The sequence below is a fragment of the Oncorhynchus gorbuscha genome, linkage group LG14 (assembly GCF_021184085.1).
Source record: "Oncorhynchus gorbuscha isolate QuinsamMale2020 ecotype Even-year linkage group LG14, OgorEven_v1.0, whole genome shotgun sequence".
Lineage (NCBI taxonomy): Eukaryota > Metazoa > Chordata > Actinopteri > Salmoniformes > Salmonidae > Oncorhynchus > Oncorhynchus gorbuscha.
Genome location: NC_060186.1, coordinates 39,859,354 through 39,876,443, shown reverse-complemented (window position 1 = coordinate 39,876,443; position 17,090 = coordinate 39,859,354). Strand labels below are relative to the sequence as shown.

Below are 17,090 nucleotides of genomic sequence, written 5' to 3'. Positions count from 1 at the left end.
AAAAAAACTCATGTACAATCTTCAAATGAAATAAAGAAAAAGTAATGAAGAAAAAAGGTCAGCCTTACCCTTACCCTCGCTTTCCCCCCAAATATAATCCTGATATTACATCCATGTAGTCCAAAGTGCCATACTGCATAAATAGAAAAAGGATAAGTCCACTGTTCCATACTGCATAAAGAAGTTTGGGTAAAAACAAATGAATCCATAATTGTACTGTGTAATGCGGTGCAAATATGTATCGAGGACTTCTTCAACAGGAGGTAGCTATCACTCACAGCCACATTGTAATCTTTGAGTCCTTGAACATTTGGTTGTTTTCATATAATTTATCGGCCATGAGAAGAAAATTCTGCCTCTCTGCTCGGAGCCTTTTGAAAGTGGGGTACAGGGTACGTTGTCTCTCCACTATTTCATGAGGAAATTGTTCATTAATAGAGAATGGGGTGTTATTAAATTCCCCGCCCTGTTGTAACAAGGCAATTGTCATATTGTTGTGGGTTAGCATAGCTACAATCGGACAGGGCCTTCCCTCTACTCTGTCACCAGAACGGTGAGCTCTTTGAAAATCAATTGTTTCTACCTGTTTGTCTGTCATTTTGAGATTACATTTCATGAACACCTTGACTTTTTCCTCAGTTGACTGATGGTTTTCATCCTTCTTTATTCCCATTATAACATATTATTTTTCAAACTTCTGCACTTTAGAGCAAGTCATTTTGCTTTCATTGTTTTATCATACCGTAGTTTTAGGGAGTCCATGTTAGTTTTCGATATCTTATTTTCCGCTCGTATTTCTTCCATCATTTTATTACTGTAATCCATTCCTGTTTTTAAGTCCTCAACCTCCCCCAGTAGCCCAGGCAATAGATCTTTTTTTTAACTGCTCGCTAATGCTTGTAAGCAATACTCTATCCTCTGGAGACATAGATATAAAAACATCCCCCCTCCAATGTTAAATTTGGTATTTTAGACAGCTGCTTCCCTCCCGTTTCGCTCGCAGAGCTTGAGGAAAGGTCTTCTCTTGTTCGCTTCTATGTATCCGTTTCTTTTTCGAGCATATCAAAATGCTGATGAATAAATAGTTCCAGATTCTCTATATCAGTGGTTCCCAAACTTTTTATAGTCCCGTATGCCTTCAAACATTCAACCTCCAGCTGCATTCCCCCCTCTAGCACCAGGGTCAGCACACTCTCAAATGTTGTTTTTTTGACATCATTGTAAGCCTGCCACACACACACACACACACACTATACGATACATTTATTAAACATAAGAATGAGCGTCTGTTTTTGTCAGAACCCGGCTCGTGGGAAGTGACAAAGAACTCTTATAGGACCAGGGCACAAATAATAATAGAATAATAATCCATATTTATTCTCTTTCTTTAGCAATCTTACATATAAGATGGCACAATAACTCACCACAGGTTAATGAGAAAGGTGTGCTTGAAAGGATGCACATAACTCTGCAATGTTGGGTTGTATTGAAGAGAGTCTATCTTAAATAATTTTACACACACAGTCTGTGCCTGTATTTAGTTTTCATGCTAGTGAGGGCCGAGAATCCACTCTCACATAGGTGCGTGGTTGCAAAGGGCATCAGTGTCTTAACAGAGCGATTTGCCAAGGCAAGAAACTCTGAGCGCAGACCTATCCAGAAGTCTGGCAGTGGCTTCTGATTAAATACAATTTTCACAGAACCGCTTGTTGTAATTTCGATGAGGCTCGCTTGTTCAGATATCGGTAAGTGGACTGGAGGCAGGGCATGAAAGGGATAACGAATCCAGTTGTTTGTGTCGTCCATTTCGGGAAAGTACCTGCGTAACTGCGCACTGAGCTCACTCAGATGCTTTGCTATATCACATTTGTCATTGTCCGCAAGCTTGAGTTAATTTGCGCACAAAGAAATCATACAATGATGGAAAATACCTGTGTGTTGTCCTTGTTAATACAGACAGAAAAGAGCTCCAACTTCTTAATCATAGCCTCAATTTTGTCCCACACATTGAGTATAGTTGTGGAGAGTCCCTGTAATCCTAGATTAAGATCATTTTGGCAAGGAAAAACATCACCCAGATAGGCCAATCGTGTGAAAAACTCGTCATCATGCAAGCGGTCAGACAAGTGAAAATTACGGTCAGTAAAAAAACTTTAAGCTCGTCTCTCAATTTTTAAAAAACAGCGCACTTCTGTATGTTGTGAAAGCGTTACATGGTCGCTGCCCATATAATGCAGAAAAGACACGAGAGTTCAGGGGCCTTGTTTTAACAAAGTTAACCATTTTCACTGTAGTACCCAAAACGTCTTTCAAGTTGTCAGGCATTCCCTTGGCAGCAAGAGCCTCTCAGTGGATGCTGCAGTGTACCCAAGTGGTGTCGGGAGCAACTGCTTGCACGCACGTTACCACTCCACTATGTCTCCCTGTCAGGGCTTTTGCGCCATCAGTACATATACCAACACATCTTGACCACCAAAGTCCATTTGATGTCACAAAGCTGTCCAGTACTTTAAAAATATCCTCTCATGTTGTCAATGTTTGCAGTGGTTTGCAGAAGAGGATGTCTTCCTTAATTGACCCTCCCCCCAAAAACGTAACGGACATATACCAGGAGCTGTGCCAGGCCCTGGCTTGTATGCGAAGCAGTAATTGTTTCAAAACATCTTCTGCCATGTCACTGATGCGTCGTGAAATAGTGTTGTTTGATGAAGACATTGTCTGTATAGTTTTTTTGTGGCCTTTTCCCCAGCATTGCCTACCTGTATTTGACATTGTGGTGTTATTTCACTGAACACCAGATGTTTTAATTTAATTTTTGGCAGTGAAATGAAGCTACTCAGGCGAGAAAATACCCTCACCCAATTGTATAGCCCCATTTTTAAAAATGTGAATCACATTTTTATTTGGCGTACCCCCGACGGCATTGCGCGTACCCCTGGGGAATTGCGCATACCCCCGTTTGGGAATACCTGCTCTATATTATTTCGTAGTTATCAGCTAATCCTCATGTTTTGTGATTAATTCATGGGACTGGCTGTGCCTACCACACTGCCACCTGCCACAACATCATTGAGCTCTTATACTAACAACACTGCAGAATTTCACTCACTGCTCTCCCAAGACCATAGCCTCAGGAAACATTTCAAAGAGAGAGAAAAAGACTACCCCCATCCCTGGAAAATAGTGTCAATTTCTTTAGCATTCACTACCCTTAGACATGGCTTAGATGTATCTCACCAATGAGTCTAACACTTCACTCCCATATTATATTATATGACTGGTCTGTCTTTTCCATAACAATGTAAAATTATCCTGGTATCGTTACTGGGCCAATGTGCAACGACATAGGTAATAGCTGTTTCGCCTTAGATTGTTCCTGTTACCCCTCTCACTCTGGGTTTGCCGGATGCCGGGAGAACGCCACCTGCCCCAATGCATAGTGCTAACTTTATAGTTTGGTGGAGGAGGAATAATGGTCTGGGGCTGTTTTTCATGGTTCGGGCTAGGCTCCTTAGTTCCAGTGAAGGGAAATCTTAACGCTACAGTATACAATGACACTCTACGATTCTGTACTTCCAACAGTTTAGGAAAGGCCCATTCCTGTTTCAGCATGACAATGCCTCTGTGCACAAAGTGAGGTCCATACAGAAATGGTTTGTCAAGATCGGTGTGGAAGAACTTCACTGGCCTCCACAGAGCCCTGACCTCAATCCAATCGAGCATCTTTGGGATGAATTGGAACGTCGACTGCAAGCCAGGTGTAATAGCCCAACATCAGTGCCCGACCTCACTAATGCTATTGTGGCTGAATTTGAGCAAGTCCCCGTAATCAATGTTCCAACATCCAGAAGAGTGGAAGCGCTTATAGCAGCAAAGGGGGGACCAACTCCATATTAATGCTCATGGTTTTGGAATGAGATGTTTGACGAGCAAGTGCCACATACTTTTGGTCATGTAGTGTGGATATCGACCCTTACGTGGGCATGTTTTCAATAGACTCCTTTTGTTGTACAATATTCCATATACGGCATCCATAAGGCATCCCGACCTTATGTGTCACGTTCTAACCTTAGTTCCTTTGTGATGTCTTTGTTTTAGTATGGTCAGGGCGTGAGTTGGGTGGGCAGTCTATGTTATTTTTTTCTATGATTTAGAATTTCTATGTTTGGCCTGGTATGGTTCTCAATCAGAGGCAGCTGTCAATCGTTGTCCCTGATTGAGAACCATACTTAGGCAGCCTGTTTTCACCCTTGAGGGGTGGGTGATATATTTTCTGTTCAGTGTTTTTTCAGCACCATACAGGACTGTTCGTTTGTCGTTTTCGTTTTGTTTTGTTCGGTGTTCATTACGTTATTAAAAATATGAACACTTACCACGCTGCGCATTGGTCCTCCTCTTCTTCCACCGACGACCGTTACATTATGAAAGTTGCACAGTATACCCTTAATCTTGTAATAAATCAAATCTAGTTATACATAACTTGACATTTCTTCCATCCATTGTGGGAGGATAACCAACCTTCCAATGAATTGCAATCAAATGTATTTATAAAACCATTCTTACATCAGCTGATGTCACAAAGTGCTGTACAGAAACCCAGCCTAAAATCCCAAAACAGCAGCAATGCAGGTGTAGAAGCACGGTGGCTAGGAAAAACTCCCAAGAAAGGCCAGAACCTAGGAAGAAACCAAGAGAGGAACCATACTATGAGCGGTGGCCAGTCTTCTTCTGGCTGTGACGGGTGGAGATTATAACAGAACATGGCCAAAATGTTCAAATGTTCATAGATGACCAGCAGGGTCAAATAATAATAATCACAGTGGTTGTCGAGGGTGCAGCACCTCAGGAGTAAATGTCCGTTGGCTTTTCATAGCCGATCATTCAGAGTATCTCTACCAGAGAGTTGAAAACATAGCCGCAGGCTACTACCTACATCAACAGTACCTAAATCAGCTTCTGCCCCAGAGAAATAGGATGAAGATGCCCCATAACACTGATCTAAGGTCTGTAATGAGGGAGGGTAAGTGAAGCTGATCCTGAATCGGTGCACACGGGCCATTACCCTAGAGCCTTAAGCTAAACTCAACTGCGTTTCTTAGCTGCTATAAATGCTAGGTTACACACTTTCTTCTGATAAGTCTCCAGTATCAACATTTCCAACCAAACTAAAACAGGTTAAAGGGAGAATCTGTAGACATATTGAGATAAAAGAACAGACTCTTTGCCAGAATTCAGCCAGCCTTCATAAGACCATAACATATTGAAACATGTTCCCGTATGTGTTTAACATCTCCAGCAGAGGAAGTACATTTCAGAGGGCATGATATTCAGTTTCACTGGCATATAGTACGGTCTATGGATGGTCTTAACCTGCAGTAATTTATGTCTGAGATATGAACATGACTGGGCATTCTAACATCTCTGCATCTATTCATCATCATTAGCGTCTCTCAGGTCTTCCTCACATTTTTGTTTTACGTGTTTTGTGTCACCGAAAAAAAGCCTCTATCAACTCTTGATACAGTTTTGAAATCAACTTTAGAAGTTTTTCACACTGCCTTAAATTCGTTTCAGTCTTTGAAGCTTCTTGCTTGTCCAGTGTTTACTGCACAGATAGAATAAAGTGTTGTATCTGCAAAAGTTCCCTTCTGCGCCGTCAGAGACTGGTCTTCCCTGGTTTTCTGACCCTGCTGTGATCCCTGTCACCATCTGATCCTGTTCAGATGAGGCATGACCATACTTTGGTGTACATTTATGCATTATATTATCCAAGAATAGAATCAATGGTTCAATAATTTAAATGACCATTTTCCCAGATCCCAGACTGTACCCATCAACTCAAGATGGAACTTTGCATCCATTCACTTATTATTATTTTTGTATCCTGCAAAATTCACCTGAGCTCTGTAGACTGGTCTTCTCTGGCTGTCTGACCCTGCTTAGACACCTGTCACCATCGGATCCTGCTAAGACATGATGAGCATAGTGTTGTGTACTAACAGTGCACCATGACAGTGAAGCGTGTAGAGCTGTTTACACAGTGTCAGTGTGAAAGGTAGAGAAATACCTAGGTAAACTGACAGATCAATAACATTACATTTCTATATTGAAAAATAAAAACTCACATTGCACTGTAAAAATGTCAGAATATCGGTCTTCAATACATTTGGCCGCTGGTTTCGTCGTTTGATTCAGGTCTAGTGTGATTGAGGCAAAAATAAGAGCTGAAGTTAGTGAGCTAGCTAGCTAACGTTGGACAACTTTTGGCTAGCTCTAACTAATGGTACATCAAATGTACTTCTGTTAAAATGGGACAAAACAAACGCTAGAAAACATTTCCATACACACAACAGCTGTTAGATACTGCTTACTGATAGATAGCTAGAGCTGAACTGGCTGTGGTGGCTACTAGCTAGCTAACCAGCTGCTAGTAGTTAATTCACTCCAGTCGAGAGGAGATTAAACATTAGCTAACGTAACATGTCAGTTACACTACTAGCTCAGTACTGGGAATAAATAACTTTTTTTTCTGTCAAACAGCAGTTTAACTTGCCAGTTAGATCTGTGAACTAAAGAGTATCCAGTTTCTGCTCTGCTTGCTTTTACAATTTGGAGAAATACGCAACACAGACAGCAGCTGCCTCTGTTAATCTCACCGGTCCTATACTCCAGCCTTTAAGAAGCTTTGCCTTCACACAGCCTGTCCGCACGTGGTGTGGTGTCCGTGCAGTCCTAAAATCCAGCCGGCTGAACCTGGAAAACAGCCTACCCAGGCCGCCCTGAGGCGTCCGCATGGTCCTAAAACACTTGTTCTTTGTTTTGTATCACAGTGCAATAATAAAACTGGGGGTGACAAAAATGCCATTTCAGAATGTGAGGGGGGTCATGTCCCCCCTGTCCCTAGTGAAAATTTCTCCCCAGGACCATATTATATTTCAAAACTCAAGCTTTGATGACAAAATAGATCAGTTGGTGTAGCACTTGTGAGGTATAACTGAGCATAAATGTAAATCATTTGCAAATCATTTTCATTTTTATTTTACTAGACATTTGATGTTCATGGTGCTTTCACGACAACTGGGAACTCGGGGAAAAAAATAAGGTCATGATGTCAGTGATCTTCAGGTTGGAAAGTCAAGAGTTCTAAAAAGATTCTAGTGTTTCCGACTTGGAATTCAGAGTTGGATGACCGTTGAACTATTTTTCCTAGACTGACTTCCCAGTTGTCTTGAACGCACTGATGTCTGAGATTTCCAAGTTCCCAGTTGTTTTGAACACGGCATTAGTCTCGGCGGAGGGAGGGAGAGCGCAACAGGTACCATCAGTCCAGTCAAATTAAAATCACGGCTCTCTCCTTCCTTTCGTCCAGTGAGACTGACCAGTGAGAGGGGACACTGTTTTCCACCTTATGGCGAAACTCGAGTCACACCGCATCTGCCTCATGCACAAATTCATGTTGTTCCTATGACCAGAGATAGTTAAATATTCCTCTATAAAAATTGGCACGCAGGGCTATCAATACACTCCGCCCCCCCGCAGCTACTCGCCCAAGCCTCCCCAGCTTCTCCTTTACCCAAATCCAGATAGCAGATGTTCAGAAAGAGCTGCAAAACCTGGACCCGTACAAATCAGCTGGGCTTGACAATCTGGACCCTCTATTTCTGAAACTATCCGCCGCCATTGTCGCAACCCCTATTACCAGCTTGTTCAACCTCTCTTTCATATCGTCTGAGATCCCCAAGGATTGGAAAGCTGCCGCAGTAATCCCCCTCTTCAAAGGGGGAGACACCTTGGACCCAAACTGTTACAGACCTATATCCATCCTGGTGGATGGTGATATGAGCTACACAGATCTCCCGGTCCACCGGGCAGGCGGAGTTAGTTTTTTTTTAGACACATTTAAATGGTTCAAAATGGGAACACTTTGCCTACCCGGTGCGCGGGGCTTCTGAATCAAGTGCACATACCGCAACATGAATAATAAAAAAGGAGAACAATACTTTATTTATGGCTTTTCTACAGAAACGTCTGGTGATCGACTAGTATTGCCTTTTTATCGATCGACCGGTTCGTGACCCCTAAATTATACAATTGAATCTATTATTTGTTATTTGCAAACTTTGTCATGAAATGAACAACAGCAGTACAGATACATTGATAGACCATCACCTTAAACGGCACATTCCTCACTTGTTAGAAGCACAATTAAAAGGCCTGACACTCAATTAAAGGGGAATTACACTTAAAAACCCAAATGTTAGTTTTTCACACCAAAAGAAAATAGTGTTCTGTGATTTAAGCATTGACATTGACTCAGAACATCTAATTGAGTTGTTTATCTATGAACAAAAAAATTCTAAAGCCATTAATTAAAACCTCTTTGGGATCGGTCCCCCCCCCAACGGGACGGTTGAGCTAACTTGCTCTAATGTGGTTAAAATGAGGTTGTAATTATCAGAAAATATTTCCCAGGACATAGACATGTCGTATATGGGAAGAAAACGTACATTATTTTTGATCTAACTGCACTGTCTAATTTACAGTAGCTAGTTTTTATAATAAAACATACCATGCTATTGTTTGAGGAGAGTGCACAGTTATGTATATTGACTAATTAGGCACATTTGGGCAGACTTGATACAACATTTTGAACAGAAGTACAATGGTTCATTGGATCAGTCTAAAACTTTTCACATACACTGCTGCCATCTAGTAGCCAAAACCTAAATTGCGCCTAGATTCTTAAGTCATATAATGGCCCTTCTCTTGCATTTCAAAGATGATGACACAACAAAAAATATGTCTTTGTATTATCTTTTACCAGATCTCATGTGTTATTTTCTACCACATTCATTTCAAATGTCCACAAACTTCAAAGTGTTTCCTCTCAAATGGTATCAAGAATTTGCATGTCCTTGTTTCAGGTCCTGAGCTGCAGGCAGTATATTTGGGTGTCATTTTAGGCTTCTTTTTTTTTAAGGGTCCGATTCTTGCAGTTTTAAAAGTAAAATATAAAACTGATTTTATAGGAGCCCCCTTGGAGTTGTTTATTAACCATTATTTTACCATGTATATGAAAAGTGCACTATTGGAAAAAATATATATTGAGGTTCTGTTCGGAATGAAACAATTGGATAATAATTTGGTGTGTGTGTGTGTGTGTGTGTGTGTGTGTGTGTGTGTGTGTGTGTGTGTGTGTGTGTGTGTGTGTGTGTGTGTGTGTGTGTGTGTGTGTGTGTGTGTGTGTGTGTGTGTGTGTGTGTGTGTGTGTGTGTGTGTGTGTGTGTGTGTGTGTTTGTTTGTGTGTGTGTTTGTTTGTTTGTTTGTATTTCTCACTTTAAGCAGAGGCCCGGATCTTCAGTGAGAACGAGACGTACCCTCGAGCCCTCCTCCATTGGACCAGAGCAGCAGCACAGGGTTGGTCTAGCCTCCTTCATAAATCACCCTCCCCTCTTATTGCTGTGCTGAGCAACCATCTTGTTTTTGTACCCTTAAGTTATTGTTGGCAAGGATAGGTAAGATAAAGCTGGGGTATTAAAACGTATGGTAATGACATGTGTACTGTGTGTTCAAGTGTGGTTAAACAATGACTAGGATAAAGCTGGGGGACAACCACTTCTACGTTTAGACCTTACAGTGAAATGCTTACTTACAATCCCCTAACCAACAGTGCAGTTTTAAAAATTCATGTTGTGGGGGGTGCTTTGCTGCAGGAGGGACTGGTGAGCTTCACAAAATAGATGACATCATGAAGATGGAATATTATGTCAAGGTATTAGAGTTGCCATCACAAGGCCCTGACCTCAATCCTATAGAACATTTGTGGGCAGATCTGAAAAAGCATTTGTGAGCAAGGAGGCCTACAAACCTGACATTTCACATTCTTAAAATAAAGGGGTGATCTTCACTGACCTAATTTTTACTGGGATTAAATGTCAGGAATTGTGAAAAGCTGATTTGAATGTATTTGGCTGAGGTGTATGTAAACTTCCGACTTCAATTGTAGGTAGAGTTATTAAAGTGACTATGCATAGATGATAACAACAGAGAGTAGCAGCGGTGTAAAAGAGGAGGGGGGGGACAATGCAATTAGTCTGGGTAGCCATTTGATTAGATGTTCTGGAGTCTTATGGCTTGGGGGTAGAAGCTCTTTAGAAGCCTCTTGGACCTAGACTTGGCACTCCGGTACTCCTTGCCGTGCGGTAGCATAGAGAACATGTTGTATAAAAAGATCATCAAGGACAACAACTACCAAGTGCCTGTTCACCTCTATCATCCAGAGGACGAGGTCAGTACAGGTGCATCAAAGCTGGGACCGAGAGAGGCCATCAAGGCCATCAGACAGCCATCACTAACATTGAGAGGCTGCTGCCTACATTCAGACTTGAAATAATTGGCCACTTTAATAAATGGATCACTAGTCACTTTAATAATGTTTACATATCTTGCGTTACTCATTTCATATGAGCTCTGTCACTGCTCATCTATATATTTATATGTATATATTCATATTCCATTCCTTTACTTAGATTTGTGTGTATTAGGTAGTTGTTGTGGAATTGTTAGATTACTTGTTAGATATTGCTGCATTGTTGGAACTAGAAGCACAAGCATTTCACTACACTCACAATAACATTTGCTAACCGTGTGTATGTCACCAATAAAATGTGATTTGATATATGATCCCATGACATTTGGTTTGAAAAACTGGGCCTAGTTTATACAGTGGCTAGGATAAAGCTGGGGGACTACCCCTTCTACGGTTATGATATTGATGTGTGTACGGTTACGGCACTGACGTGGGTACTATATGTCTGACTGTGTTACCCAGGTTATACTGTGGCTAGAATAAAGCTTGGGGACTACCATTTCTACGGTTATGGTACTGATGTGGACTACGAGACTGCTGTCATCCACTATAGGCTGGCCTCGGAGCAGCAGCACAGTGCTCAGGCCATGTTCAACTTGGGCTACATGCATGAGAAAGGCCTGGGCATCAAACAGGTGGGCAAACACACACATGCACACACATTAATATACGCACACAACCATGTAACCCTCTATCTTTCTGCCTGGTGTAGGACATCCACCTGGCCAAGCGTTTCTATGACATGGCTGCCGAGGCCAGTCCCGACGCCCAGGTGCCCGTCTTCCTGGCTCTGTGTAAACTGAGCCTGGTCTACACCCTGCAGTACATGCACGACCTCAACGTGAGTGTACAGTACAGAGCGCTTCCTGGACCCGGGTGACTCTGGGTGATTCAGTTTCCTCAGTCGTTTCTATTTCAACTCGTGGGGGCCAGGCTCAATGTTTGAGGCAAACTTAGGCTAGTTGTAGTTTACTACATTTGTACAGGATTCATGGGATTGTACTGTTTGTTAAATGTAATCCATGTTCTCTCTTTCTGCTCCCTCTGACCTCCCTCTTCATTTCTCCCCCTCCCTCCTCGCTCCATCCCCCCTCCACCAGATGACTGAGCTGGTCAGTCAGGTGGACCTTGACCAGCTCCTGGGCCCCGAGTGGGACCTCTACCTCATGACGGTTATCGCCCTGCTTCTGGGCACTGTCATCGCATACCGCCAGAGACAGCATCAGGCTGTGCCCCCGCTGCCCCCTCCTCTCCCGGCCCCAGCCAGGCCCCCCCAGGAGCAGCCCCAACCTGAGGACCAGGTTCAGCCCGAGGTCCCACCCCAGGCCGAAGAGGAGCAGCAGTGAGCAATTGCTACTAGCAGTAGAGCAATGACTGGATGTCTATGGGAACAGCTAATATGCTAGCTGTTCCTGTAGACTTCCAATTATTGCGCTAACGCTTATTAGCCTTGGCTCCCAAAATGACCTCTAACTTCCTGCATACTGGAAGTTAGACATAAAAATGGTGTCCACAAGTTCATCTTACTGAGGAAGTAGATAAAGGACTTCATTGCCAAAATCCCGAACTTTCCCTTTAATTATCATCCAATCTGTAAATTAAACAGTCTTGTTTTGTGTGCTCTGGTAGTCGTTACCAGATATTTTTTTTCTGATTTTTCTTTGCGGATTTTATGTAGGTGTTTAAAGGTTACAACTTTCCTTATCAGCAAATACGATACCAGAAACAATACACACACCTTGCAAAACCAACAGATTTGAGATTGGCAGCAATTGGAACTCGACACGCTAAGTTAGCTTCATCTCCTTAGGGAACACGTTCTATAAACAAACATTCTTTATCAAGCAAGTTTTTGTTCCAGCGTGCTTTTTTTGTGCAAATATTTTTTGAGCAAACAGGAACTTGTTTTGTTAGCATATTATGTTGAATTAATGAAGGAAACATTAATTTGACATCCAGTTCAAAACAGAGCTGAGCTTTGGGCAGCCTTCTTGTTTGAGTAGAACAAGTCATGAACGCTATTGTTGTCACTTGTCAGTCATTTGAGCTCTGCCATGGTATGGTCGGGCAAAAAGTTGGATTCTTGAGCGCTTATCTATATAATAAGGAAAATATTATGGGGATATTGCTGAATGCTGATTCCCACCATAGATGCTCTCTTACAGCCCAAATCCTGAAAAAGTGCTAGGTTGAAGAAACCCTTCAGTCTCTACACTGTATGTGCCTGGTAGTGGTGCACACAGCTGAAGAATTAAAGGTACACTCAGCAGATTACATCATTAACAGAAGGACATTATACAACAGCAACAGCAGAATTCAAATCTGCCGCCAAAATGACCATTATTAAACAAACGTAACAATTTGCATCCTCTCCTGTGGTACACACACACATTGGGAATAGCCAATAATGTCAGTCTTGGCAGATTTGTAATTCTCTCTGTTGTCTGTAAGTAGGAAGTTGCCCCATTTTGTATTTTTTTTTTTTTACCTTTATTTAACCAGGCAAGTCAGTTAAGAACAAATTCTTATTTTCAATGACGGCCTAGAAACAGTGGGTTAACTGCCTGTATGATGATGTCATCTTTCTGAGTGTTCCTTTAACCCTTTGTGCCTTTTTTATTTATTTTTACGGCAAACATCGAGAAGAAATGTATATTTTTTTGTCCACTGCTCTCTGCACAATATATTACCGTAAAGAGTAGCATATCTTAAGAATTTGACTATTCTCTGTGTTTGTTTGTAGTCGGTCTACATTGACACATAATTATCTTATTGTAGGTACATAGTAATTGGTAGTACATTTGTGGCACTATTGTTAATTTAATTGTCTCCTGTTTAAACTGTTTGGTTTGATAAGTCAAACAGAAGTTTAACTGCGACAGGAACAGAGATGGAGGCTCTCGTAATCTCCGGTGACTGTGTAATGTTTTTGTTATCATTTTAGGACCCTTCGTGTCATGTGAAGACTCAATAGGAGAAAGCATTGCCTTTTTCTATTGACTTTGTTATATACATGGATCCAGTCTCATGGCCTGTATGTATAATTCTTTTGGAGTAAGAGTGCTGATCTAGGATCAGTTTAGAGTTTTAGATCATAATTAATAAGACTATATTATGAACAGGAGGGACCTCATCCTAGATCTGCTCTCCTACTCTAACACACTTGACACATTTGGCCCCAGATCCTCATATTTGAGTGTAAGGTGGCAATGGGAAACGCTGTGTGCCAAGGTAAAACATAATTACAGTACTTTAAGCAAGATAGGGCGGGGTATAATGCCACTGATGTAAAAAGAGAACATTCACGCCCTTTATATGCTATTTCCTGGGCTGTGTTCATTGGAGCACGCACTGGAAAACGTTTGTAAAATATCTAAACATGTGTAATATGACAAGTCCCTCTCTGTGTCAGTATGTTTTGTTCCATTTGGTGCCCAATTTAATTTGCCAACGGAGGATGTACCCTTTGCATAATGTAAAGAGGAATACACGTGTTTATATAGCAATACACTAACGTTCAATGTATGAACCAGTATATTAAGAACAAAATGGGATGTTAAGAGAATGATTCAGGTTTTTCACGAGAAGTTTCAAATAAGACTTATCACTCACCAAAACACAACGATGATGATGTCCTCTGTACTCACTTTGGTTTGAATATGATATCAACACAAGTAATAAAATAACAGGCTACATACTATTTCACTCTGTCTGCAATATAATACTGGTCCAGGTCGATTAAAAATTGTGCATTCTCCCATCAATGTTTATAGTTTATGAATAATGATCTATGGAGATTCACTACCGTTCAGAAGTTTTGGGTCACTCAGAAATGTCCTTGTTTTTGAAAGAAAAGCACAATTTTTGTCCATTTAAAATAACATCAAATTGTTCAGAAATACAGTGTAGACATTGTTAATGTTGTAAATGACTAGCTGGAAACGGCTGAATTTAAACTTTTCACAATTCCTGACATTTAATCCCATTAAAAATGTTCTGTTTTAGGTCAGTTAGGATCACCACTTTATTTTAAGAATGTAAAATGTCAGAATAATAGTAGAGAGAATGATTTATTTTAGTTTTTATTTCTTTCACATTCCCAGTGGGTCAGAAGTTTACATACACTCAATTAGCATTCGGTAGAATTGCCTTTAAATAGTTGAACTTGGGTCAAACGTTTCAGGTAGCCTTTCACAAGCTTCCCACAACAAATTGGTTGAATTTTGGCCCATTCCTCCTGACAGAGCTGGTGTAACTGAGTCAGGTTTGTAGGCCTCCTTGCTCACACACACTTTTTCAGTTCTGCCCACAACGTTTCTATAGGATTGAGGTCAGGGCTTTGTGATGGCAACTCCAATACCTTGACTTTGTTGTCCTTAAGCCATTTTGCCACAACTTTGGAAGTATGCTTGGGTTCATTGTCCATTTGGAAGACCCATTTGCAACCAAGCTTTAACTTCCTGATTGATATCTTGAGATGTTGCTTCAATATATCCACATAATATTACATCCTCATTATGCCATATATTTTGTGAAGTTGCACCAGTCCCTCCTGCAGCAAAGCATACCCACAACATGATGCTGCCACCCCCGTGCTTCTCGGTTGGGATGGTGTTCTTCAGCTTGCAAGCTTCCCTCTTTTTCCTCCAAACATAACGATGGTCATTATGGCCAAACAGTTCTGTTTTTGTTTCATCAGACCAGAGGACATTTCTCCAAAAAGTACGATCTTTGTCCCCATGTGCAGTTGCAAACTGTCATCTGATTTTTTTATGGCAGTTTTGGAGCAGTGGCTTCTTCCTTGATAAGCGGCCTTTCAGGTTATGTGGATATAGGACTCGTTTTGCTGTGGATATAGATACTTTTGTACCTGTTTCCTGCAGCATCTTCACAAGGTCCTTTGCTGTTGATCTGGGATTGAGTCACACTTTTCGCACCGAAGTACGTTCATCTCTTGGAGACAGAACGCGTCTCCATCCTGAGCGGTATCACTCCTGCCTGGTCCCATGATGTTTATACTTGCGTACTATTGTTTGTTCAAATGAACATGGTGCCTTCAGGTGTTTGGAAATGGCTCCCAAGGATGAACCAGACTGGTGGAGGTCTACACATTTTTTTTCGGGTCTTGGCTGATTTCTTTTAATTTTCCCATGATGTCAAACAAAGAGGCACTGAGTTTGAAGGTAAACCTTGATATACAGTGTACATCCACAGGTACACCTCCAAAGCTATAGTTTGTTAACAAGAAATTTGTGGAGTGGTTGAAAAACAAGTTTAATTGACTCCAACCTAAGTGTATGTAAACTTCTGACATCAACTGTAGGCATACAGAGGCCCATTATCAGCAACCATCTCTCCAGTGTTCCAATGGCACGTTGTGTTTGTTAATCCAAGTTTATCATTTTAAAAGGCTAATTGATTATTTGAAAAACATTTTTCAATTATGTTAGCACAGCTCTAAACTGTACATTAGAATGTCTAGCACATTGTACATTTACGTCAGTCATTATCTTTTTTAAAATGCATTGGCCGTATACTTTAAAAAAATCTAAATGTTACTTCTCAGTAAGGGCAAATGCTACTGATTACTTTCTAGTACACTAATGTACTTGTCCTCTTTCTCAGTTGTGCACCGGGGCCTCCCACTCCTCTTTATATTCTGGTTAGAACCAGTTTGCGCTGTTATGTGAAGGGAGTAGTACACAGCGTTGTACGAGATCTTCAGTTTCTTGGCAATTTCTCGCATGGAAATAGCCTTCATTTCTCAGAACAAGAATAGACTGATGAGTTTCAGAAGAAAGTTATTTGTTTCTGGACATTTTGAACCTGTAATTGAACCCACAAATGCTGATGCTCCAGATACTCAACTGGTCTAAGAAGGCCAGTTTTATTGCTTCTTTAATCAGCACAGATTTCAGCTTTGCTAACATAATTGCAAAAGAGTTTTCTAATAATCAATGAACCTTTTAAAATTATACACCTGGATTAGCTAACACAACGTGTCATTGGAACACAGGACTGATGGTTGCTGATAATGGGCCTCAGTACGCCTATGTAGATATTCCATAAAGAATCAGCTGTTTCCACTTAAAATAGTCATTTACAACATGAACAGTGGCTACACTGTATTTCTGATCAATTTGATGTTACTTTAAAAAATTGCTTTTCTTTCAAAAACAAGGGCATTTCTAAGTGACTAGAGAACTAGAGTGGAGACCATAAAAACACAGACACCAGTAGTTAAATATGAATTGTTAACTATTAATATCAAATAAATCAGGTGAATACGTAATGTTTCTCTCACAAGAGGAATCGAGGCATTCAGTTACTGTTCGATTGAACATTAGATTAGACCACAGCGGGTACCACTCCTATCAGCTAAAAAGAAGATGCAGCTCCAGTGGGCATGTGATCAACAACACTGGACAATAGAGGAGCGGAAAAACATTGCCTGGTCTGATGAATTCCGGTTCCTGTTGCGTCATGCTGACGGGCGAGTCAGGATTTGGCGTTAACAGCACGAGACCATGGCCCCATCCTGCCTGGTGTCAACGGTACATGCTGATGGTGTAATGCCGTGGGGAATGTTTTCCTGGCGAACGTTGGGTCCTTTGATACCAATTCAGCAACGTTTGACTGCCACAGTGTATCTGAACATTGTTGCTGACCAGGTGCATTCCTTCATGGCTACAGGGGGATCTGACCGGTTACTAGATGGGTG

The 17,090-nt window shown here is 41.3% G+C and overlaps 1 protein-coding gene across 1 annotated transcript in view; it reads left to right on the top strand.

Annotated features, from left to right (window-relative positions):
* LOC123994929 (protein sel-1 homolog 1-like) overlaps positions 1 to 13,974 on the top strand; it is a 63,769-nt gene extending 49,795 nt beyond the window's left edge. The window contains exons 18-21 of the mRNA XM_046298050.1: positions 9,343 to 9,417; positions 10,832 to 11,004; positions 11,082 to 11,210; positions 11,470 to 13,974. Coding sequence (XP_046154006.1) covers positions 9,343 to 9,417; positions 10,832 to 11,004; positions 11,082 to 11,210; positions 11,470 to 11,715 — 623 coding nt within the window. The 3' untranslated portion in view covers positions 11,716 to 13,974. The remainder of the gene's footprint in view (positions 1 to 9,342; positions 9,418 to 10,831; positions 11,005 to 11,081; positions 11,211 to 11,469) is intronic.
* Positions 13,975 to 17,090: the final 3,116 nt, after the last annotated feature.